Raw genomic sequence first — 27,492 nt, forward strand, 5'->3', positions numbered from 1 at the left:
GTCTTTCTAAATGTTTTAAAATCACATCTCAACAGTCAGTATCTATTTGATTAATTTTAACCACAATAGTTAACAATCTGTCTGACGCTCATTCTTTCTCAAATGATTAGACTTCAACTCATTGTTTATCTTGTGTCTACGTGATAACGAAAGCGCTACGGCCACATATTCCATCCTCTTTGGCAAGGAAGTAACCCAAGGTCCACACAGTAACTTTATTACTCTACTAGTCGCAAGGTTTATTTTCAGAAATCAAGGATCAGTAATCATACCTCCTTAACTTTACATTTTGAATCAACCATCCTCTGCAACAATGTCATGCTCCAAAAGATAGCTGTGTTCAAAGAATTCAAGTCCACACCTTTCCGTAAGAGCTTTATTTAAGTTGGTTGCACTCTACAAAACACTCACCTTCCCAATTACTAGCTCCCCATATTTATACAGCAATTGAAACCTGATTAACTCTCACTTTCTATATATGTATTATCTGTTCCTTCATACCATGAGGTCTCTGGCAATCCTTCAGACCATATCTGGTGATAACATTTCCATCCTAACACCTTCATATTCAAAATTTTATTCTGACTGACCTATATGAGCTCTCCATCATACAGTTCATTTAATAATTCATTTAAAAATACCTCCACGGACACCTCACCCAGTCCGTCTTTACTATGTACCTCCACCTAAAGTCTTCTTTAAAGCTCTCTTTTTCCTTCAAACCACCAGTGGTTCTCATACACTTTCAAAGCATTTATACTTTTATACCTTTGTCTCTGACCTTTAAAATGTTCTCAGAGCTCTTCTTGTCAACTAATCTTCAGTTACCCCTCCTATTGTCATTCTTCGTGTTTTGACATCTTTATTGACATACAATATATTGTTATGAAATGAATTTGAGCTCTTTTTTAAAGCAGAGTAGGCAGTATATGAAGGTTATATCGTTCTGAACACAGGGATATACGTTTTCACAAAATGCATGGGTTGAAGCGGGAGAAACAAAACAAAGAGGGTACACTCAATCTAAATCACTTATACACTGTTCATGAGTCACACAGCGAAGAGAGAACAGGGCTAGCTCGTCATCTGGTGATGTTACATGCAGGAACTGAACATCAGAGCAAGAAAATAAAATATTTGTCCATGTTTTCCCTCCTAAGCAACCACCAACCTTGCTTAGACATGGCTTCAGTCACTCCCAATTCTCTCAACAAAAAGGCACTCCTGTTTTTAACCAAACAGACAGAGTGCCTCAGCCAAGAGTGTTAGGAGGTTCTTTACTGCAGATGGCATTAGAACTGTGTCTATTTTCACCAGACAGCCACACACAATTTCTAAAAGCAAGGATAAACAGTGATCAAGAGCAAGAAACCTGACACATTTGTTTTCTGTTTGCAGTACAAGGGCATTGAGTCCAATTAATGCACTCAAAAACAATGTTTTGGATAAACTAGGAATAAAATACATACATTTTATCTCATGCTAACTTTGGTTTTGTCCAATTTTCAACACTTTTCCATACATGCTTGAAAAAATAAAAGTGGATTTGTACCCATTTTCTTCCTCCTTGTTTCTACATATCCTAACATTTTTCATAGGTCATATGCACAACAGCTACTAACGACTGACTCTGGAACACTTTGCCTGAAAGCTGAAAAAACAATTTTATTTCTTCTGGAGCTGTGAAAGTTCACATAATGACAATAATTTTTTAATCATATCACTTTCTCTCCCTCATTAAAATATACATCACAAAAATTTAACCACCTTTTAATATGAAAAATTAAAAATGATAACCTATTTTGTAACTCTAATTGCTTCAATGGAAATAAGACAAGAATTCACAGCTGTGTGATTAAATCATGGGAAATATTCCCTACTTTGTATAACAAGAGACCCCCTGCTTGTCAGAGTTTGAAGAGCCAAGGTTTTCAGATGACATTTCAATAACTGGAACACAGCATTACAAATCCATTCCCAACTTTACTGAAACAATTATTGAAATTATTACCTTCAGGCCATGTATGTTCCGTTTCCCAGGTGGCTTGCAGGCTGAAACAGTAATTGACTAAATTGCAGAACACATCAGGGCCATTTACAAATTTGTTAAAAATGAATCATTTGAAAGAAATGAGACTGACACCAAAATTAGCAGCTGAAAATGATGGAAAGGGGCTCAAAAGCCTGCACAGGGAATTTTTAAAAAGTGATCCCATCTTGCAAAACTGAACACTGGAAAAAAAACAAGACAATATATGAAATAGATATAAAGTTTAAAAGGCAAATAAAGATTAACTGATTATAAATATGAAGAGAATTTAAATCCTCATTTCTACCATTTAGAAAGCAGATTCAGCTAACATGCAGGTAAATAACATGCTTAACGACAGAATTCATTGTCAAGATTGATAAATTACAAATCAAGATTAATATTTAAAATGCTTTTATAAAAAAGTTTGTTTTGCGTAAGCAGATGAATGGAGCAGTTTGTCAGTTAGATTTCAAAGGCAACAAAAGAGTCAAGAAAATGTTGTCAAGAATTGTGATCTATTTCAGTGCTTTGGTTAAAAGCTGTTTTAAATTGAGTCTAATGGCCTCATATTTTGCAGGGGTGGGAATGGAGAAAGGTGTGACTCATTTGAATAACTGAAGTCCAAATGAAGATGGACCCATTAAATCATAGTATTTCAACAAGGTTGTAACTTCAACTGTTACATGTTGAATTCAACTGAACCTGCAGCAACCTTTCTGAAACAATTTCATCAATAATGTCATTACTCATTGTTAAAACAATTTAATTTAAGGGAAAAGAATCAAATAAAATACTACTAAAAGTTAACTATGATTCTTGGTAGACAGAATACTAAGCAACAGTCCTTTTAAGAATAGTCAAAGCAAAGTTTATTTAACTGGAAAAAATTGCAAACTTGATTATTGTCTCACCAAAACAAATTATATTTTTTGCACCTTCTCCAAGATGATGGTATGCCAGGAAATTGAAGCAAACAAAGTAAAATAGCCAAATCAAAGTGTAGCAAAGTTTAATTTTAATTTTACATTTCTAGCTCACTAAGTTTTGAATTTGTTTCAGAGATAACCTTGTATTCAGTTCTTGGCCTATTTCTATTAGCTCATCTGAACTAGTTCTGTGATCATAATAATACAACTAGGGTTCAGTGCCCATGGTTAGTGGCTCAAAATTTGCCATAATTTATGTGCCTGGTCACCATCCAGTCACTGTTGTTGATAATACACATTTGGCCAGCAAGTTAAGACCAGGATTTCGCACACTGATGAAACTGATCACAAGAATACTAGCCAGTTGGGCAAGGTACCACAACTCGTTTTGTGTGAAAAACAATGAGCACAGATATTGAAAAATGTATATAGTGCATTAATAATACAGCAAACAACACATGCTGGAAATCTAAAATACAAACCAAAAGGGCAAAAAATTCAGGCAGTCAGGCAGAATGCGTGGATAGAAATAGCATTAACATTTCAAGTCAATGTTCTTTCATCAACACTGAAGAGAAAGAGATTTAAAAGTTTTAAGCCAGTTGAAGGGAGGAAGAGAAATGAACAGCAAAAGAGAAGATTTGTAATAAGGTGGTGATTTCATAACACAATTGCCAAAAAGGTGCTTCAGGAATCTTTCAGAGGGTATTTATGGCTTAGTGGCTAACTGTTATTAACAGTGAACATACACTGTTCAGTGTAAGATTCTAATTTGGAGTAGTGGGAGTTGAAAGCATAATAAAATTTTCTAAATTTAGGTTTAGTTATTTAAATATAAAATAATCAATTACTGAACTGAGAAACAAATCATTTTAAAACCTTACCAGTAATCTAATTTCGCTTTTAAAGCTGTACGGAAAGTGAAACCCTCTACCCTACGCTCTTAACTCCAAAATGGACTTTATCATTTCTTGATCTAGACACCAAGAAGGCATACTGTATGCAAATAGATTTCTCAATCTTGGGACAGATCACACATGGACAATCAGTTCTAATGATGGTTTAGAAATATAAACTAATCTTTAAATGCCATTGCCTCCCCTAATCCAGCACAAGGGACCATAATCTTAAAATGAAAGCTAGATCATTCAAGAGTCTAAACAAGTAACATGTTAAACAAAAATGACTGCTGACAGCTGAAAAACTCCTCCAAAAGAGTAAAGAGAAATAGAACAATTGAAATATTCTAAATTGAGATAGATGCATTTTTGAGAGCTAAGGGCATATGGAGAAACAGTGGTGAATGGTGTTGAAGTGCAGATCAGTTTTGATCTAATTAAATAGTGGAGGAGATTGGAGGGGCTGAATGGCATATGCACTTCAATATTGATTTTCATCAAGAAATAGGCCAATATTTAGTGCTGTTCTTCAAGTATATCGATCAATATATTTTCATTGCTTTGTCAAAAAAATTGCTCAGCTGAAAAGATAAATTTAAGTAGCCACTGGGCTAATTGTTAATTACGGAGTCATTTAACCATTATTTCAAACAATGATCATTATAACCCAACTTGCAAATAGCAGAATAATTCAATTAATTACATTGAGTATAAAAGAATATTTGATAGCATCAAAGTAGAAATTCACAAGCAAAGCGTTTAGATAAAGTTAAACATTTCAACACTGTTGACGATGTTTTAAGACATCTGGATTCAACATTAGAGTGTTCTATTCATTTTCATCTGGATATGTAATAAATACAAAAATGGGCTTTAATCCAATTCCATCCAAACAGTGTAATAGCAAAATGCAACTTAGAAATTCTGCTGCTTGAACAACTAACAGCACGGATTTAGTTTCATTTTTTAAGCCATCTGGCCTTTGTGACAGTATCTTAAAAATAAGCCAATTGAGCATTTCACACAATTAAAGGAAAATACATGAATAGCAGCTAACTCATCAAGATGTCGATAACATGAAAGCTAAATGAGCAATTTAGAACAGTTAGCAAGAAAAATATTCTAGCCTTTAAATCCTTCCTATACATTCATCACACAAAAAAACTGGGGCACTTGTTGTTTTATTCTTCATTACATTCCTTTATTTGCTAGAGATTGGCATGGCTGGCATCAAGGATAAAACATACAAGTGTGGTCACATCATATCTCCTTACAATATCGTATTCATGCTTGAGCATCAAAAGAAAATAATTTGGCTTAACAATTAAAGATGTTTTAAGAAAGAACAAGATAAACACAAATGCAGACTTTTAGGCATCTTCTTTGACTTTAGGTTTGTAAATGTAAAGTCAGTCTTCTTACCTCGTGGATATATCTGTAGTGGTTCGATCATTTCTCCATTAACTTGCTGTTCTGTTACAGTGGTATAATACTGCAAAAGTAAACATAACAACAAATATATTCATCCAAGTTTAAATAAATGTAATTATTGAGTCTTTCAGAGGTAAACTGAAGAGACAGCTTAACATTTTCAAGTACCTTCTACGATCTCTTGTCATGTTGCACCTTTAATGATGCCGAAAACAGTACAGAAACATGGGCATGGTAGCAGACTTGGCCAAGACAGCGGAATATTTGATCATGGTAACGAATGCTAACATTTTTTGACATTAAAAAGAGAGGAGTGGGGAAGTGAGTTCCAGGTAGTTGGAGAAAAGTCTCTAAAAACTCCACTGGCGTACAGTTAGTCCAGATAATCAAAATGACAGAGTCACAGGATAAAGGATGCAGCAGGGGATACAATGCTGAAATGAGTTGCAGATATTGGATGGACTGAGGCTAAAGGACAATTTGAGGATAACATGACAAAGCTCAAATTCAACCTGTTGGGATCTATGGAGCCAAACATAAATAGACATGCCCAGGGTAATTAATTAGTTGCAATACCAGAGACGATATGAACAACTGAGTTTGAGGTAATTTATGAGTTTATTAGGTGAAAGTTGGAGATTGGGAAGCCAACAAGGGGGCCAGTGAAGAAATTTCAAATCAGGGCAAGAGAAGAATTGGTAAGGGTTTATTGGGAATGGGTGAGGGAAAATAGCATTCTTGCAGAGATGGATCTATGAAATCTTGATAGTAGATTGGACATGAGCTTTTCAGCAGGTGAAAAAAAATTGCTATGGTTTTCTACGCTCTGGACAGGACCAAATGAGTAGCTTCAGAGAGAACTGTAATCCAGTGACACCAGGACCTTTTCAGTATTCGACTGGAAACTTTGATAACAACAGAATAATTCTTAGGTCATGAGATGTAGTGAAGAGCAGGGTATGTATTATATGCATTCACATGGACGTTCATCTCCCACCTGCTGGTAATGTTAACAAGAAGCAGTGTATAAACGAAAAACAGGACATGGCCTACACTAATTCTTGGAGACTCTGGGGTGGGGGATAGTGTAGCTATTTGAAGAGATGCAATTGCCGCAGATATGGTGACACTGTTTTGACCTGTAGGAGTTTGACCATATGAATGTCTATCCTATTTTGTCCAGAAATATGTTAGCCTTATCAAACACTGCTAAATGGATAATAAGGGATAATGCACAAAGTAGCAGTCACAAGAGAAAACCATTATGCAGTTAGGTAGGGCAATGAAAACACTGAGCAGGCAAACTTGAACTTAACTTGAGGGATTTAAACTACTATTTAAAGTCTAATTTTTTTGTCAATAGCATGGTATAGTTGAACACTATACAAAGAAAATGGAGATTAGCGATGGATGGCAACTGAGCAGAATAGACATGTGGATTATGGATAGATGTTTTGAAGCAGGATAATGATAGTGATAGAAAGAGGGTCGTGTGATGAAAGGATATTTATCGAAAATATTCATGCTTTTTCTCTATGATAGAATTCTAATTTTTCAGGTTTTTAGGATTCTGTAGTTTCATTTTTGAGAACATCAATTGTACAATTAGAAGTAACTATTGTTGAACCAGTTTGTTTCTTTGGTCATTTTATACACTAATTAAAAAGCAATATTAATGCTGAAAGACAAAATTATCTAAACGTAGAGAAGATTCAGAGTGCTTTGGTGCAGAGGGACATCGGTATCTTAGTGCATGAATTTCAGAAAACTAGTATGCAGATACAGCAGGTAGTAAGGCAAGTGGAATTTTGGCATTTACTGCTACAAGATAGACTACAAAAGTTGGAAAATATTGATGCAACTGTTAAAAGCATTACAGATACCACCCCTGGATATTGTGTATGGATGTACTTCTCTTACTTGAGGACGGATGTAGTTGCATTGGAGACATTTGAGAGGAGAATTACTAGATTGATTCCAAAGGTCAGAGGTTTATTTTATGAAGAAAGACTGAGCAGTTTAGGCCTATACTATTAGAGTTTAGAAGAGATATAATTGAGGTATACAAGATGCTAAAGGGAATTGACAAAGTAAATCTATGAAGGATATTTTCCCTTATGGGGCAATCCACAATGAGACATCAGTTTTTGGATAAGGGGTCGCAGATTTAAAAGGGATGAGGAGAAATTACTTGTATGAAAGGTTTGGGAGTTTGTGGAATTCACTTCCACAGAGAGTACTGGATACCAGGAGGAGCTAGACAGACTTTTAAATAGTAATGGATTGGAGGGTTATAGGGAGCTGCAATAAAGTGGAGTTGAGTCTGAGACGAGATCAGCCATGATCACATGGAATGATGGAACAGACCCGAGGGCTGAATCATCTATTCCTGCTCCTTACTCTTATGTTCTTAATGCTGCAATTCAAATGTGCAAAATAAGAAAATTGGTAATATGTAGAGATCAACATCCATTGATTTGTGGAGTCACTTGGATTAGCAAATTCTCAAAATTTAGCTGTTGAGATGTAAAATACTGCTTTCTTCCAAATTAAAATTGAATCAATTATGACAATGATAATACTAATCATTATAAAAACAAAATTCAATTTATTTGCCTGTTTAACATAAATTATAATAATGCATACATGAATTGTAAAACTAACACTCACAATTCATATATAATTTGAAATGTGGTTATCAAAATTTGTTTGAAGTGTCACAATTAGGAACAGGGAAGAATGAAATATCGAGAGATCCAACTCCTGATTAACATCCAGCAACTCTGGCAGAAAGTGGAAGAGGGATAGGTCCAAATTTACAGCTCTTCAAAGATCCACCACACAGGCATAATTGTATGAATTATGAAGGAGGTAATCCCCTTCCATGGCATAGGATTCTTATTCATCCCGAAAGTAACAGTTAAACAGTCAATACTCCTAATCTAAGTCTACACCCAGTCGGTCAAAGTCAGAACTCTGAAACACACTCCTGCCTAAGTCACTGATTTTAGGAGAGGAAAGTCAAAATATTTAGAGGGAACAAAGAGAAAATTTGATGGGGTGGGGGGGAGCATTGACCTCAAAGTTTATCCAAGTTTTTTTTATTCATTTGTGGGACGTGGACATCACTGGCTGGACAGCATTTATTGTCCATCCCTGGCTGCCCTTGAGGTGGTGGTGATGGTGAGGGTGAGCTGCCTTCTTGAACAGCTGCAGTTCACCTCCTGTGGGTTGACCCACAATGTCATAACGGAGAAAATTCCAAGATTTTGACCCAAAGATCACGGTGAAATGAGCTATTAACGATGCATAACAATAATTACAAATCAATCTTTTTGAAGGAGTACAGATGATTTCTTCTTCTCAGAGTTCTGTGCCCGAAGACAAGTCCTCAGTGATTACTTCCAAACCACAGTACTGTTTTAAAAAATAAAAGCTACAGCAAAGAAACCGATTATTTGGTATAATTGCACTATGCTGGAATTTTAGGGAACTCTTGTGAGATAATTTTAATCTTTTTAGTCAAACTGTTCAGACCACTGAAGCAGGTAGGACTCAAATTCTGATTTGCTGGCTGAGAGGCAAGTGCAATAGCACTGTACCACAAGAGATCCCTAAAATGCCAGCATAGTGCAATTATACGAAATGATCAGTTTCTTCGCTGTAGCTATTTTTTTTAAAACAACGTGCTAAGATGTGTACACCTCTGAAGTAGATATTTTCTAATTAACTTGTTCAGGGATGATATAGCATGCGTCTATAGCAGCTTTCTTAAGCCCAGGTCTCCTGACTCAGAGCCAAGGACACTACCATGGCACCATGAGAACCCCATTCACCTAAAGAGCAGACATGTCCTAACCAACCTTTCAGTTTAAGTTCTTGCATATTTCTGGTGCAAGATACAAAGTCCAAAGAGCATCAACTGCTCTCAGGCAACACTTGGATCTGTACTGTTTGAGCCTTAAACAGACTTATTTTTCCTAACTCTGACAGTACCATATTGTGTTAAATTTCCAGAGGCAGAAGTTGACCTTTAGAGGTCTTCCAAAAGTGACTATACTTCATGACTAATACTAGGTGGTCAATGTTGACAAACTATTTTGACTGTAGGGGCACCACTTTTGAGCTTAATCCACTTTACTTAACTTCTAAAATGTACAATACAATTTTCATGACTTTTATTATAAATCCTATTCTAGCAACTATTACACAATAATAGTTTCTAAAGCTACCATGGCCACAAATAGCAAACTAATTTGAAATGTCCCACTGCAGTCCTTAGACAAAGTTAGTACATTAGTACGAAAACACCAAATGGAAAAGGAACATAAAGCAAATATGCTTTAATTGAACAGCACAATTTTTGGGTGGTGTCCTTGACTCATAATCCCACATTGCTCTAACCAAAACCAACATCACTGACAAGGTTATGACTACTGCTAATTCACGCTGGTTCAAAGTAGCCTCTCCAGACATTTTGGAAGGGTAACCTACAACTTAGTGGTATTAGTAGCCACTTCTTCTCAGCTGAAATGGGCAATGCAAACTATTTTCACGCCCACTATTAGACATGACTAGGTTTCTAGTGACAATTATGTTAAAAAATTGCAGCACTTCACTGATATCTGCTTACTTACAAATATAAAATTAAACATTTCTGAATGACTCTGTACAGAGGGCAATAGGTGCCACGATTCAAATCATAATTATTTTTAAGATTTTGTTTGGATAGAACCAGATAAAAACACTTCTGACAACAAACAGATTCTACGGCAACTGTCATAATACAAATCCAAAATTTAACAGGAAAGGCACATTAAAATAATAATATTTCACAAATGTGAATTGGACCCTCATTAGGCAACAACTATATATTTACCAAAATTAAGGACAAACGTGATAATTGTTTTATCTCATGCCATAATATATCACGAGAAAACGGATGTATCCTCATTAATTATTGCCATTAGAGTTCTGTCCTTAAATGCATGTAGCGGGGACCAAAGATAAACTTATTTCAGATTTGTAAATAAGAATTAGCAGCACTGACTGCTCAAAATTTTCTTTGTATTTTGTAGTGTAAGTTCTCCAGGGCCATAGTGAATTTTGGGCTGACTTGTTCTGCTGACACTAAACTCAGTAGGGTGTCAGTGATGCACTAGAATGACACATGAAAAGCCATAATCTCCCATTGTCCCTGCTGTTGGGAAGGATCAGACTTCCTATAAAAAAAACTGAGAACTCTGTAGGCACAAAAAAATGTCACTCAACACTGTTAGTGATTCATTGTGCTGCATAAACACACTGTCAGCAGCAGAAAGACGATTTTCCAATGTGGGCATTGTTGGTAATTGCCCAATTGGTGGCATTTGTTGCCCTGATAGTTGAGTGGCTCATTTCCCTCTTCAAAGGGTCAACATGAGTTAATCATATTGATCTGGGAGGAGAGTCATATATAAGACTGACTGCATAGGAGCAGTAAGTTTTTCTCTTACAGTAACGAACCAATTAGGTTTTTTAGAAAATCTAACAATCCCATGATCACTTTTACTGATAGAGGTTTTTGAACAGAGTTTAAGGCAGAAACTCCAAAATGTCATATGCCACCAAAACATAGAAACATGAGGAGAGAAGTCGACAGAAATCAAGACATGAAATCACTGAGCATGAATTTTAAAATCCCGAGGACTTGAAAGGAACAGCATGTAATTCCCCCTTTGCAAGGCCCTGGGATAGAAAAAGTTTCAAGCAGGAGCTGGTTAATCTGATTTCACAATGGTTAAAAGACTATAGATGATAAACTCATAACACTTTGCACAACAACAGAAGTTCCAAAGAATTTCATTGTCAATTTAGCAGTTTTGAAGTTTAGTTGCTGCTACATTACAAGATAGTGTTCCTCAAAGCTACGGTAGGTAATCACAAAACTTGAAAGAATCTCACTATAATATCATATAAACTGAAATCATGTTGAATAGATTCAAATAATTAATTATTTATCCTGTTTAATTTCTCTGATTTGCAGCTTATTTAGTTTGCAACTGAAGGCAGCTGCTAAGCTGAAAACTTTAAAGAGTTGGGAGTTTTTTTTCACGCCAACAACTTGGGAATAAAAAACTTCAACACAGTGCACTGAGGAAAACTTATTTTCCAAAGCACTTATTACGCTTGCAAAAAAAAATTGATGCTGTCTGTTTCTCAAATGGTCAAGACAAATAGGTTTTATTGGTAACAGTTTTATAGATCGACCTTTTAGAGCAGTAATAAATGTTAACAAGTAGTTTAGAAAAACAGTTCAAAATAAAGTCTCGCTGAAATACAATGACATTTCTAAACATAGTAATTTTCACAGAAAATATGACGCCACTGGCTATTTTGAACTTTGTTCGTGTATTTTTAAATAGGAAATTTGCCAGTTATTGATCCAAAGCTTGTACTGTCTGCCTAAGGCAGCTATTCTAGTTGCATGCAACTTTCCAATCAGTAGCTGTCAAAAATCACAAGATTTACAGGAATGTTGCCTACCACTGTTTGCTTAACACCATTTATGCACATCACTAAACAGGAGGGGCAACATTTAATTCTCTAAGACACTCAACTGACACTGGTTATCTTGTCTGTATTTTTAGCGAAGGACATATGGTCATTTTACCACAGACACAAACAATATTTCAAAGTCAGTGATAAAAATGATGGTGCTTCCTTATTTGGTATATTGGACTTTATTGGGACACAGCCTTTGTGTATATTTAAGGCTGAGTTAGATAGATTCCTGATCAGAGGGGAATGAAAGGTTAAATGAAAAGGGCAAGAAAGTAGACGTGGGGAATGTCAGATCAGACATGATCCTACTGAATTGCGAAGTAAACTCAAGGGCCTTATGCATTCGAGATAATGGGAACTGCAGATGCTGGAGAATTCCAAGATAATAAAATGTGAGGCTGGATGAACACAGCAGGCCAAGCAGCGTCTCAGGAGCACAAAAGCTGACGTTTTAGGCCTAGACCCTTCATCAGAGAGGTCTAGGCCCGAAACGTCAGCTTTTGTGCTCCTGAGATGCTGCTTGGCCTGCTGTGTTCATCCAGCCTCACATTTTATTATCTTGGCCTTATGCATTGAGTTGAGTCATTCAGGCAAAGGGATAGAAGCTTGATTTCCAGTTGCATTTGCTAATTGATCAACACTAAGGATTGCAAATGAAGTATTAAATTTGGTCTCAACGATGCTAGGAATGAGATAAAGAGAACAAAGTGAAACTGCTACCTGTCCAGTCTATCATGTGGAAGTTGCCCAAAATTAAATATATAGTCCCTATTATCTAAGTGGAGCTAATCAAGTAGCCAACTGCCACAGCCTAACGATCGCACTAATGTGCAATGGAGAAACTTTATAGTTTAAATAGCAGGAACTGTTGAACTAAGGAGCTTCAAACATATATATGTAAACCAAGACTTCTGTATCTGAAATGCACACAACATTTAACAATGGACCTCACCCAAATACAAGGCCTAATGCATATGGCTTTTACAGGCATCTTAAAACATGCTTGCAACTTTGATATTCTACATAGTCATGGCCATAGCCATGGTAGTAGTGGTATTATTGCTGAACTGTTAATTCAGAGATCCAGATAATGTTCTGAGGACCCAGGTGCGAATCCCACCACAGCAGATAGTGGAACTTGAATTTAATAAATATTTGGTATTAAGAATCTAATGATGACCATGAATCTATTGCCAATTGTCAGAAAAACCCATCTGGTTCACTAATGTCCTTTAGGGAGGAAACTGCCATCCTTACCTAGTCTGGCCTACATGTAACTCCAGACCCACAGCAATGTGGTTGACTCTTAGCTGACCTCTGAACAGTTAGGGTTGGACAATAAATGCTACCTAGCCAGCAACACTTTCAGCTCATGAATGAATAAAAAAAAAGTAGGGCATACCACTCGCTCTCTCATCGAAACTGCTTGCTCCAAATGTTCACTTAAGGAGATTTAACAAAGCAATATGTTGTTTTGAGACTGATTTCAACTCCTGGATATTCTTTTTGTCTCCCTCTGTGTTAGTGAAAATGTCCACGTTTTAATATTCTACGATTCTATCTGTTGACAATTTAAATTAACTGTAGCTCAGAAAGAATCTAGTCCAATTTATACAGGTAAATTCATCGGAAAAATCTCAAAAGTCTTAAGCCTAGTATTTCACTTAAGAGTGAATATACAAGACGGTATTTCTATGCAGAATGACAAATGTGATTGGTGATGAAATGGAAAACTGCAAGAGTGACACAGGGTGCAGCACTTAAGTACTTTTAATGCCACATACTGTACAGGTAAGGCACAGTACAAACCCTTCCATGTTGATAACATTTAAACCCAAATGTACACTACATATTACAAGGTAAATTTTTAAATTTGCCACACTGGTTGCACATGTACTCAAACAATCAAGAGTATTCATCCTAGATAATAAAATGTGAGGCTGGATGAACACAGCAGGCCCAGCAGCATCTCAGGAGCACAAAAGCCGACGTTTCGGGCCTAGACCCTTCATCAGAAGAGTATTCATCCTTCCTACTCAAAGCTTCCAGTAAGTACAGTAGTAATTTTTAGTGATTCAGTCTCGGTTGAATTTCATTTTCGGTCTGAGGGGCAACACACCATCCTGATTAGATTCAAACTTCTTGTTCTAACAAACTATGGTTCCAGGTCAAACTCCAGTAAAATCAACCTCAGAATATGCAGAATCAGAGTAAGTTGCCTGGACAGGAATAATTATTTTCAGGATATGGACAAGTTACATTCAAATTTCTTCAATTTATAGTAAGTGGCTTATTCAGTGTGGTAGTATGTTTTAATAATGCTGCTTTTTCTTACCCGTCCACTAGATTATCTTCAACAGCATTAGCATCGCATTATAATATAAGATCATTCACTATTGCAAATTGCAGACATCCTGCTGTTAAAAGCAACTTTGGCAAATCTTGCAGCATTTTTACAGCTTTTCAATTATGGAATGTAATTCCAAACTACATAAAATTATCTCCAAATCTGTAAAATGTTTAAGAAAAACTCTTTACAGCCAAAACATAAAACACTCAAGGGTGCATAACACTGAATACTATTTTATTAGGTGTATTTGATCTATGTTTGCATTGTTAATCATCCTTTTACTATCAGTTTATATTTGGCTTTCCTATAACATTACCAGCAGGGACCAACTGTAAGCTCCAATCATAGCTAAGTAAAATACTTGTAAAGATTTATTTTAGAAATCTTTGAATGAATGTCGATAATTGATTTCCCAGACAGAAATGACACAGAAAAATTAAATAACAGTAAATAACTTGGTAGACTTAGACCCAATTCACATAGCAATATTTTCCACTGGTTTACATTGCTGACCGTCAATGTCATGCAATATTTGAAGATGCAGTGAAATCACAAAGTTTTTTTTAAAATGCACCCAATAGAAGTGATGGTAAATTGAACTTTATCAAAATGTTTTATTCTGCTCATTTCCCCCCATCCGAGCAATTCTCCCTTTCCTGAAAGTGTAGCCTCCAAACTGCAGTCACAAACAGTGCCTTTTGACCCATAACCCATTCTTATAGAGAGTTATATTGCAAGGGTCAATAGGCTGTTTAACTGCATGAGGTGTCACAGCCAAGCTTGACTATGTTTTCACATTACTTATAAAAACAAAAGCATTTTGGTGGGGAGTATTCCATGGTAACTACAGAGCAGGAATCCTAGGTACCTTTCTTCTTCCTAGCCCAGGATCATGAAAAGGCGATTCTAGCATCGGAACTGCTATTGTGGGAGACATCAGTTAACTCAGCAGAGGCCAAGGCATCCAAAATGAGACTTTCCAATATCCACAGCTCATATAATCAAACGTCAGAAAAAGCTGACTTCTGTCAGTTTTGAAAAATAATTAGTAATTAAAACATGCAAACAGCATTTTAATGAACTTTTCAAGCCAGTACATTCAAAATTAGCTTTTCATTCCAGCATACCTCACACATTCATACATAAATGAAAGTACAAAAGATCAACAATATCATTACATGGCAGGAATTTGGTAGATGATTCCTTCTTCACAATTCATGCTCCTAATAGCAAGTGCCTTTTCAATGTCTACCAGCATGTTACTGCGGACTTGTCAGCTCTGCTTTTCACTTCTCAAAAATGATTTCTAATTCAAACTATTGGCTCAGGTTTGCCAACTTCTTACATTTACTGCTATTAAAATGCAATTTCAGTTGCAGCGTCAGCAGACTGCAGTTAAGCACAGAAATTAGCAAGTTACTGTTGAGCTTTGCAATTCCTCCAAAGGCAATGCTGTAAAAGCAAGAGTATTCTGCACTGAAATACAAAAAAATGCAGTATCCACGTGATAACCACTAAACCTGACAGGAAAAGTTACAGGCTATCAATTCCTGTGCAAGTATTTTTTAAACAGTATTATAATTCTTAAACACTAATTAACACTCTCACTGGCACTTGAAATTTAACATTACTAAGTATGGAGCCTCATTCCTATGGAATTTAATTATTATTATTGGGAGATTTCAAAGAATTAAAACATTCAAACAACCCTCCCTGTCAGCCAGGAGACATGGGCTCAATTCGTACTTGCCCAGGAGGCATGTAATAACATCTCTAAACAGGTTGATTAGAAAATATCTACAATTGCAGGCTACGTATTATTTTTTAAAGCTCATTCGTAGGGTTTCCATAATTAATGGTCACAGAACCCTACATGAAAAGGATAATAGACCAGGAAGAAAATTATGCGAAGTGCTAGATTATTGGGTTTTGCAGGATTTATTTTGTTTATGCTTTATTTGATGCTGTAGGTATAAGAACGGGTAAGCATAGGTGGAATGTTTTGCAAGGAGCTTCTTCTCCACTCAGAGGCCTTTTCTTTCCCATGTGAGCTTTTGCAAACTTGTTGGTAAGCCCATCAGTTACAAACGTGGGAGAAAAATCAGTCTACGATTGGAGGAGCAGTGAGCAGCAAAGACTTGGAACTGTGTCAGTGAGGTTGCCGGCCAAGTTTGGGATTGAGAGATTTTAGGAAGATTTTGGTTCAGGAAAGAGGGAGAGGAGATGAGAATTATATAACGGGAAGAAAACAATGAGAGTTGGAAAGCAGAGGGAACTGCAAGTCAAGCCATGATGATGAGGAGTGAAATGACAATCAGGCCACAGGGTTGTTCCTGCTATTTTTAACCGCTAAAGAGAAACACTGTTGTGTTTCTCCACTCATGGATGCCCCAGGCCTCATGATGCTTGAAATGGATTTTAAATCTTTTAAGTGACTTTGAAAGAAGTCAACAGAAAATCTGTGGGTGACTATATGAAAAGCACATGCCATTTGTTAGCTCCTAAGTACTAAATCTGGTCCAACCATTTTTTAAAAATCCTCTGTTGGGAACAAATTGCATGTTGAACAAAAGTACTTGTATTCACAGTTTTGTAGAATATTTCATCCAGAAACCCACTGTACTATGGCAACTGGTTGTAGTCAGTATTGCCATGGGAAAGTCATCATTAACATCGTGATTGTTTCTTAATGCTAGAAATTTGGTTTTGGACGTTTTGTATGGAGAACTGAGATCAACAATTTGATATGATCACAATCTCCGTAACAGTGCAAAGTGAATTCATTTTACGGTTAACTGATCTATTATTACAGTGAATGGTACAGCCATGGGTAATGTTGTAGAAAAGAGAGATCTAGGGCATCAGGTAAATAATTCTTTCAAATTTGCATCACAGGTAGACAGGGTGGTTAAGAAGACATTTAGCATGCTTGCCTTCATTATTCAGACCTTTGTTATGGAGGGGAAATAGCTGAACCCCTCTGATAATTAAACCAAAACACAAGCCCCAATCTTTTAGGACAGGAGTATGGGTTCTCCTCTAATAATTACTTCCAAAATACCCAGAGAAGCTCGCTTTTCACCTCGTAATCTATTAAAAGAATGGGTAAAAGAAAGAAAATCCCTGATTGCCACATCAAAAGTAACAAGAAACAATTTATTTCTTTAACCCAACAATGAACAAATTAACATAATTACTAATAGAACATAGAACAGTACGGGTCTGTCCGCCCACGATGTTGTGCTGAACTTTTACCCTAAACTTAAGGCCTATCTAACCTCCACCCCTATGTTATACTATCATCCATATGCCTATCCAATAGCCGCTTAAATGCCCCTAATGAGGCCAACTCCACTACCCTCTCCAATAATGCATTCCACACCCCTACCACTCTCCGAGTAAACAGCCTACCTCTGATGTCTCCCCTCTATCTACTTCCACTCACTTTAAAACGGTGTCTCCTCGTAATAGCTACTTCCACCCTAGGAAAAGTCTCTGGCTGCCCACTCTATCTATACCTCTGATGATTCTGTACTCCTCAATCAAGTCACCTCTCATCCTTCATTGTTCTATAGAGAAAAGCCCTAGCTCTCTCAACCTCTTCTCATTTAAGAACTTCCCTCCATTCAAGGCAACATCTTGGTAAATCTCCTCTGCACCTTTTCGAATGCTTCCACTAATCAACTGACGATCCCCCCCTTACACTACTAACTACTTCCTAACTGGCTTAAATTGTAATGGAATACTGTTCAAATAAACACAGGTTCCACTTAATAAACCCAATTAAGAAGAATAATAAATTATAACTTAATCTCTCAAAATTTGCGCTGTCTTCTGGAATATTCTATCATCTCCAGTCTCTTCACAAAAGCTTTATTCCGCCAATTCTGCTGTCAGGGATGTTTTATCCCTATAAATTCTTCAATAAGGAATCTGAGCTAAAATACTGTGGTACCTTTAATTAAATGGGCTTTCTCCGAGAGCTGAATGGTGCTAACTCCAGCAGCTAGCAGATGGTTCTCCCTGGTTTTCCAAATGCCCTCATCTTATATACCCGTAATGACATAATCAAATTCTTATTATTCGTTTCAGGTTGTCAACACCATCAGATTTAAATTCAGAGATAGAAGGAACTGCCAATGCTGGAGAATCTGAGATAACACGGTGTGAAGCTTGATGAACACAGCAGACCAAGCAGCATCAGAGAAGCAGGAAAGTTTGACGTTTTGGGTTGAGACCCTTCTTCAGAAAACTTCATTTTCAGAAGGGTCTCAACCCGAAACGTCAAACTTTCCTGCTCCTCTGATGCTGTTTGGCCTGCTGTGTTCATCCTGCTTCACACCATGTTATCTCAGATTTAAATTCAAATGGCTTTCGGTATCTAGGTGCTTGGTTTAAATTGTTGGCCAAATTCAAATTCGTTGTCTTGGATAGAATGCTGCTTGGCAGCACTGGATAAAATGTTCACATTTGGGCACTGTCCATGCACCTGCATTTATCAACTTGCAAATACAGACAAGCTTTTATAAGAGACCATGGCACTTTCTCACCCCATAATCATTTTTACCAACAAATTCTAATTTTCTGCTTCCAATTCATGAATATTCTCCCCAACCTCATAACAGCTTTGAATGTTGGAGTCGTGTCATCATGTTGAGGTTATACAAGATGTTGCTGAGGCCTCTTCTGAAGTACTGTGCGCAGTTCTGGTCACCCTGTTATAGGAAGGATATCTTTAAGCTGGAGAGGGTTTGGAAAATATTTACCAGGACGTTGCCAGGAATGGAGGGTTCAAGTTTTAAAAATAGGTTGGATTTGCTGGGATATTTTTCACTGTAGTGTATAAAGTTGGGGTGTTGTGACTTTACTGAAGTTTATAAAATCATGAGGGGCATAAATAAGTTGAACAACAAAGATCTTTTCCCTAAGGTGGGGGTGCTCAAAACTAGGGGGCATATTTTTAAGATGAGAGGAGAAAGATTTAAAAAGGACATGGGGCATTTTTTTTTATAGAGAGTGTTTATTGTGTGGAATTAACTGCCAGAGGATGTGGTAGATGCAGGTAGTTACAACATTTAAAAAAGACATTTGGATAAGTACATGAATAGGGAAGATTTGGAGGGATATGAGCCAAATGTAGGTGAGACTAGATAGTTTAGTTTGGGAATATGGTCAGCATGGACTAGTTGGATCTGTTTCCATGAGGTATGATGCCAACTCTGCTATGATTACACAAATAACTAAATATAAAAACTTGGGAGAGATCTGCGCACAGAGATAATGGGAACTGCAGATGCTGGAGAATCTAAGATAACAAAAAGTGTGAAGCTGGATGAACGCAGCAGGCCAAGCAGCATCTTGTGCTGCTGAGATGCTGAGAGATCTGTGCAGCTGTTTTGCTATCTTTTGTACATGGATTTCTGCAAGCCTGCCACGTTACACGTCTTCTACAGGAAGTGTAGTAATGTTTCAAATTTAAATAAATTCTCATGCTTGGAATACAATGTTTTTAAACAGTTGTCAAAATTGTGGCATCACTTCCCAAAAGTTATTCAATTTTAAACTGGAGAGATTTCTTCTAAAAAGGTTTAGTTCAATTACTGATCAATGCTGAATTAGCTGATGTGTGGACACAGTAGAAAGGACTCTAACATTAAGTTTCAACAACTATACTGGGAAACCCACTTTAACCATTGTTATATTCTTGAGATTTACACTGTACACTTGTGGGAAAGTGTGGTGGGTGAGAACACAATCTGGCGTGGCTGCCATATCATCATGTAAAACAATACTGTCTACCAATGTTCATTTACCTAGCTTATATTACCTAGAAAATCCAGAACAGTAAAAAGAAAAAGATTTGCATTTATGTCACTCCTTTCACAAGTATTGGGTATCTCAAAGTGTTTTAGCACCGATAAGGTATTATTCAACATTTTACTTTTGAAACTGTCGTATTTTAGGAAAGATGACAGCCAATACATCCACAGCAAAGCTCTCAAGTACAGCAATGTCATAATGGCCATACCGCCTATGCTCGTGATGTTGACCAAGAAATAGCTATCATTCAGGGCACAGGAGATAGAACGTCAGCTTTTCTTCAAAAATGGAGACATGGGGATCATTATCATCCATCTGAGGTGGCATTTGAAGTCTAAATTTAGCATCTTGACTCAAAGTTGGCACCTCCTACATCCATGTATTCTCTCACCACCACATCAGAGTGTCAGGTTAATTTTTGTGCTCAATAACTAAGATGGACTTGAACTTCACATCTTCTGAGTCAAAGGACAGAGTGCTACCAACTGAGCCTCAGATACATTCTAAAATGGCAACTAGCACCATGGCATTACAGCAAATGCCTACACCAAAAGTGCCCTTCTTTAGTTTCCCTTCTCCAAGTTCAGCAAGTTGCAAGTGAAGTACTAAATCCAACTTGGATAAACTCCACCATGAAAAATCACACCGACTGGATGTGGAAGATAAACCTGTGGTGTTTCTGATATTATTTTCCTCTATCCCTAATTCTTGCTGTTACATGTTTTTAATATGTATGCTTTTAGTAAAAGTGCATGGAAACTGAAGTTCTGCACAAAACTATAAAATAAAGTTACTAGCTTTATATTTGAGCACCACCTGCATTGTGCCCAAAGATTAACAGAGCATCTGCTAAACAGTTAAATCTGAGGAAATGTCCAATATTATGCATATCAGAGTCCTAAAACATAAGGTGAAATTACTCCTCATTTGAAATGTCCCTCTCTTGCCCAAACAAGAAGCTGTAGAAAACTTGAATTCCCTGACTATTTCTTTTATTCCCCCACAATTTACAGTTTAGTATCACTCACTCACTACTTCTTGGTCTTTTCAATTGATTTGTCGATAATGTGGAAAGAAAGTGTAACTGACAAACCATATTTTACAGTAAATACACAAAGGCTTTTCTATTGGAATCAGGTTTATGGTAAATAAAATACTCTATTTATCCTATCATTTTCACTATGCAACAACAAAAACGAATAGGGACGATACAGGGGATGAATCAGCGCCTGCGGAAACGGTTCCGTTTAAATGAGTGTTCCCATTAAAAGACTGTGCCATTAACTGGTATATACTAGATATTAATCAAAAGACAATGCAGCAGAAAAATGTGACTGATGGACTGTAAAGTCATTAATGGTGCTACACTTGAAGCCTGAAATACTATAATATTTTGATACTCATTAACAACCAATACTACCAGCTCCAAATATCATTATTTCCCTTGTAAGTGATTGGACAAAACACTTGCGTGGCATTGGTTAACTAGTCCTGCCTCACAAAAAAAGCTTTCTTGTAAAAGGAGAAAAATCCAACAATGATTAAAATGGCTCTCCTTTTCCACATAGTGCCTTATGTATTACTGTAATTACTGTTGTACCCTGCGAAAAAGCACTTCTAAGTCACAATTTTAACCACTAAACATTGAAAATCAACGTTAACATATTTGTAAGACTGCATCTAAAAACTTTCCCATATCGATGGTTTTCTGGCTTTTATAACCTTATTAACCAGTTACAGCTGCATGTTCACTTTAAATCAATATAATGGTGTAGTTTTTTTTTAAATTTTTTCACAGGATGTGGATTTAGCTTACAAGGCCAACATTTTTTGCCCATCCCCAACTAAACCGTGTAGCTTACTAGGCCATTAAAGAAGGTAGTAAAGTGTAAAACACAGTAATAAACAGCTAAGTCTGTAAAAATGTCTAATATTATGCATATCAGAATAGTAAAATAATATGACATGTAGATCTAGAGTCAAATGAACGCCAGACCAGGTAAGGATGCCTTACATTACATAAAGGGCATTAATGAAATGGATCATTTTTACAATTGAATAGCTGTACAGGCAGTTCTCCTATAATGCAACAGTTGCATTCTTGTGTGACCTGTACAAAATTTTTATACAGAAATCACTATATAAAATCACTATGCCTGTACAGCAGAAAGTTTGTATTATTCCAGCAGTGCCCAGTAGTTATCAATCGCATTACAGCCAATTCGCGCTAACAAAACATACATGATAGCAGAACTACCTGTAGTGATTGTAATGAGGTGAACCTCATAAAATATGAGTTTCCTGACTGGGGCTGTTAACGTGGTCCCATCAGGGAGCCATGGCTGAAAAATATAAGCAGGAACGTCAGAGGTTCCATTCAATCTGAGTGCACACCCTGGAAAACACACCTACGTCTGGTTTGGAACAGCTAAATCACTCAGCAACATCTAATTCGGAAACAATCAAAATAAATGTCTTGATATATAATCACCCAATTCAAATGGAGGTTGATACCAGGGCAGCCGCATCAGTAATTTCAGAACTAGTCTTAAAAATTCACTCTGGACTCGAGCCATTAAATTTGTGTAAAACCTCAGCTAGACGGAGAAGCTATACTGGGGAGCCTTTACAGATTAAGGGTACAATTTTGGTTCCGGTCTCATATGAGAAGCAGCTGGTTCAGTTACCACTGATTCTAGTAAAAGATTTGGGCCCAAAACATGGAGTTAAATTGGTGGAGAAGATTCACCTTGACTGGTTCAATACTTTTTAATTAGAAAATAGCTGCCTGAGTGAAGTCCTAATTAAATACCTGGAAATTTTTCAGAAAGGTCTAGAGCAGGATTGAGAAACCTGCGGCTTTATGGAATACTGGTTGCAGCCTTCTGCCTATTTGTCTGCAAATACTAAATCCACCTTTTAAATGTGTACCACTTAAAAAAATTTTTTTGCTGGTAACCCAGTTGTGTCAAAAACTAAGAAAAAGCATTAAAAGGAAGAGAACAGAGTATTCAGTGAAGAATGGGAATTGTAGTATTACATAGTTGCTGTGAGAGATAAAATGATGCATTTGCTCTGAAAAGCTGTAATTGTAACAGTGAAGAAATACAGGGCATTTCAGCATTATGCAACTCACAAGAACCACAAATATGTTGAACTGGAAAGAGAACCCCAAAAGTCTACACTTAAGAAAATGAAAAATGAAAAGCAACAGATGTAGCAGCAAATGACGTCAGGACAAGCGACTGACATCATTAAAGCAACTTGTAAAGTAGCGTATATACTTGGAAGGGGAGGTAAATCATCTGGCAATTATAAATCATAAATGCATTGTTGAAGTTGTAGGTTATTTAGATTCAGATAAGGTTAACAAGTACAAACAATTACCTCTTTCAAAAAGGGCCATAACTGATAGAAACCTGAATTACCCCTCAATGTAACAGAATAACTTCATACAATACGCCAAAGTGATGACATTTATCATTCAATTGTCTTCGATGAGTCCACTGACATTACTGACTCAGTGCAGGTGTTATTTTTTATTCGTGTTATAACTGCAGTTTTTCATTGCACGACGAGTTATTGGCTTTGGGTACTCCTATAGCGAGGACACGTGGATTTGACATCTTCATTATCTTCAAAGAAAAATGCCATGAAGTGAAATTGAATTTATGTATTTTAGTAATTGTAAGCACAGACGGTGCACCTTCCATGCAAGGAAAACTTGAAGGATTTGTTGTGTTACTATAAAAAGAATTGCCAGATCCAGGTACTTTGATTTTCGTTCATTGTCTCTTGCATCAACAGAATCTCTATCACAAATCCACTGTCTTAAGTGACACATTAAATAAAGTTATAGTTATTGTAAACTACATTCAAACAAATGCATCATGGCATCGCCAATTTCACAACATACTTCAGCTTGATGATGAAGCTTTCAGTGTAGATCTGCTATATCACTGATTGTCACGAAGACAAATACTTGTAAAACCTTTATCATCATGAAAACAAATCACAATTTTTGAGGAACTCAGTGAACCACATGAATTGTCAAAAGAAGAATTCTGCAGAAACACTGCATTTTTGTGTGATATAATGTCAAAGCAAAATCTGAATAAATTTGTTGCAACGTAAGACTAAACCTACACGTGGCTAAAAATCTAGGCATTTCAAAAAAAAAGCTGACTTTTTCAAAACTCTGCTTAACCGATTGGCACTTTCAGCTGAACACTTTCCTGAAATGGCAAAAGTAATTAATGAATAGGATACAAGCAAATCATTAACGAAAAGCAACATGAAAAAAATACACAGCTGTTCTTGACTCCATGGCTGAAGAATACAATGAAAAGTTTGCAAATTTGGAGAAACATGATTTCACACTGAAACTTGCTTTTCAACAACACCTGGTTGATGTCTCCAAAGCACCTGATGACTTAACATATTGAATTGACTGAGCTCTCGGGAGATAATATTCTGAAGTCTCTATTTGACACTAAAAAAGATCCTATTGAAATATGGGAAAAATGCCATTGAATACCCACATCTACGTCAACATGTCTGTCGAATGCTGTCTTATTTTGGCACAACCTACTGCTGTGAATCAAGATTTACATACATGACAAATTAAAATGTGCTTGAGATCTGATGACAGATATTTACCTCGAGGACCAATTAATGCTACAGTGAACAATGTTGGAAGGAAATATCCAATTCCTACCTCGCAATAAGCAATCACAAAAAAAGTCATGAAATGGCTTGTTGTCTAAGTTTTTCGACTTATTATTAATTCTCTTGTCAACTTTGCTAAACAAATAAAATGTGTCTTTACTAAATTTTTATTTTCTTTAAAGTCCTCACGTAACAGGAGCCTTTAATTAAAATTAGTAAATGTGTTGACAAAAATATGACATTTTGCTGTATTTGTTAAATTCCCAGCACGCGGCTTAATAGGATCTCGGTTAAATTGAAATGTGGCCTGCCAATGTAAAAAGGTCTCGCCCCAGCCCAGTCTAGGAATTATCAAAAGGAACCAAGACCAGCTTGCACGTTATCCAGGAAGCGGCTCCACAATTCTGTAAGGTCTGCCTAGTGTCATCAGCCTTACATGCAAAAATAGAGGCAGAAATCAGATAGCTCGAAAGCGAAGGAATTATCAAAGCTAGTACAGTCTGCAATATGGGCAGAAATGGTCATATCGATTGTGATGCCCAACAAGTCAATTTGCCTTGTGTTGATTTTAAACAAACGGTAAAGCATTTCTTGCATCTAGATAAAACCAAATCCCTTGCATGGAGGACATAATATGCAAAGCTGGTGGGTTGGGGCGGAGAGGGGCAGTTTTTCTCAAAGCTGGACATGAGCCATGTGTACCTGTAATTGCAGTTAGATGAGGATTCCCAGATGTATGCTATAATTAATACCAATAAAGATTTGGACCATTATACGAGACTGCCATTTGTGGTATCATTGGCCTATGCAATTTTTCAGTGGACAGTGGAAAACATTTCACAAGGTCTACCCCAGATCAGCACTGATCTGGATGACATGCTAACAACAGGGAACACCAATAAAGAACACTTCGAGAATTTGGACACAGTCCTTAGATGTTTCTCAAAGGCAAGCATATGCCTTGGAAGGGAAAACTGGTATGTTCCAGGCACGCCAAGTGACCTATTTGGGCTACTGAGTTGACAAGGCTAGGTTACACCCATTAGAAGATAAAGTGAGGCCAATTAAAGGTGCCCTGGCTACTACATCTGTACTGGAGATGAGGACTTTCTTTGGCTTGGTGAATTATTACAGAAAGTTCACATGTAACCTAGTCTCCTACCTGGCACCCTAAAATCTGCTTTTGAAGAAAGGGCAGACTTGGAAATGGTCTCATAGGCAAGATGTCACCTTTTGGGAAGTCAGGAAGCAACTATTATCGTCTAAGGTGTTGGCACACTATGATCCCAAGGGAGATCTGGTGCTGACATGCAATGCCTCCCTGTACTGTATCAGGGCTAGTGTTGGCTCACAGATGGCCCACTGGAGAGGAACACCCGATTGCGTGGCTGATATAGAGTGCAAAAATGTCCAGACAAAGGAAGGAAGGTTGGGCGATCATTTTTGGTTTGGACGTAAATTTGTAATTGTAACAGACCACGAACACTGCTCGGCCACTCAAAGAGTACAAGGGTATGCTCTCATAGCTTCAGATCGAATTCAGTGGTGGGCTCTCATTCTGAGCGTGTCCAATTATAAACTGGAACAATGCCTGGAAAGCAAGTCATGAATGCAAATAGTATCAGAGATAATGGGAACTGCAGATGCTGGAGAATTCCAAGATAATCTCTGATGAAGGGTCTAGGCCCGAAACGTCAGCTTTTGTGCTCCTGAGATGCTGCTTGGCCTGCTGTGTTCATCCAGTCTCACATTTTATTATCATGAATGCAAATGTCTTGAGCCACCTCCCACTGGTGGTGCCAACAGTGAACAGTCTGTTCTGGTTTTAAACTTTCTGGGCATCCTTCCGGTCACGGCCGACAGTACCAGACTGTGACTCAAAAAGATCTGGTCCTGGCAAAACAAACAGCTGGTGGTGATGGGGGAAACAAAAGGGCCATTTAACCTGGTGCAGAGTCTTCTTCCCCATCGTAACTCTGCTGGAGCTATCCCTATAGCATTGAAACCATTCTTGACCTGGCAAGATCAGGTGACAACATTTTCGTTTGGGAAGCAACAGTGATTGTCCCAAGCAAAAGTCACTGCCAGATGTAGAAGAGGTAGTAGGAACTGCTTCAAAATCTCCCCTCCCCCACCGCATCTCAAAATCAGCCCAACTCGTCCCTGCCTCCCTAACCTATCCTTCCTCCCACTTATTCCTCACCTCCCACCTCAAGCCCCACACCCATCTCCTACCTACTAACCTCATCCCGCCCCCTCGACCTGTCCGTCCTCCCTGGACTGACCTATCTCCTCCCTAACACTCACCTTTACTGGGTCCATCCCTGCCTCTTTGACCGGTCTGTCTCCTCGCCACCTATCTTCTCCTCTATCCATCTTCTATCCACCTCCCCCTCTCTCCCTCCCTATTTATTTCAGAAACCCCTTCCCCTCCCCCATTTCTGAAGGAGGATCTAGGCCTGAAACGTCAGCTTTCCTGTTCCTATGAAGCGGCTTGGCCTACTGTGTTCATCAAGTTCTACACCTAGTTGTCACTGCCAGATACTGGCTGAACTCCACTAGGGTTATCCAAGGGTTTCCAAAATGAAAATGCTGGTGAGAAGTTATGTCTGGTGGCCAGGATTGGATGCAGACACAGCTACATTGGTGGCCAGTGCCCAGAGTGCCAACAAGGCCAAAAAATACTGCCAGCAGCTCCCCCACATTGGCATGAAAATGGCATCAGCTATACCTACTCTTTCATAGGCTCAGTGTGCTTAGTCATTGTAGATGCCCACTCAAAGTAGTTGGACGTGCATAGAGTACATTTATCAAACTAGGGGA

At 37.5% G+C, this 27,492-nt stretch overlaps 1 protein-coding gene across 6 annotated transcripts in view; it reads right to left on the reverse strand.

Annotated features, from left to right (window-relative positions):
• map2k5 (mitogen-activated protein kinase kinase 5) overlaps positions 1–27,492 on the reverse strand; it is a 353,172-nt gene that overhangs the window by 287,442 nt on the left and 38,238 nt on the right. For 5 of the 6 annotated variants that reach the window (XM_048562623.2, XM_048562622.2, XM_059639305.1 and 2 more), the window contains 2 exons: positions 5,280–5,349; positions 2,012–2,052 (listed from right to left, as the gene is read on the reverse strand). The exons of the other annotated variant lie outside the window; for it this stretch is intronic. In XM_048562623.2, the coding sequence (XP_048418580.1) occupies positions 2,012–2,052; positions 5,280–5,349 (111 nt within the window). The remainder of the gene's footprint in view (positions 1–2,011; positions 2,053–5,279; positions 5,350–27,492) is intronic. 6 annotated transcript variants of the gene reach the window in all.

This window comes from Stegostoma tigrinum, chromosome 33 (genome assembly GCF_030684315.1).
Source record: "Stegostoma tigrinum isolate sSteTig4 chromosome 33, sSteTig4.hap1, whole genome shotgun sequence".
Lineage (NCBI taxonomy): Eukaryota > Metazoa > Chordata > Chondrichthyes > Orectolobiformes > Stegostomatidae > Stegostoma > Stegostoma tigrinum.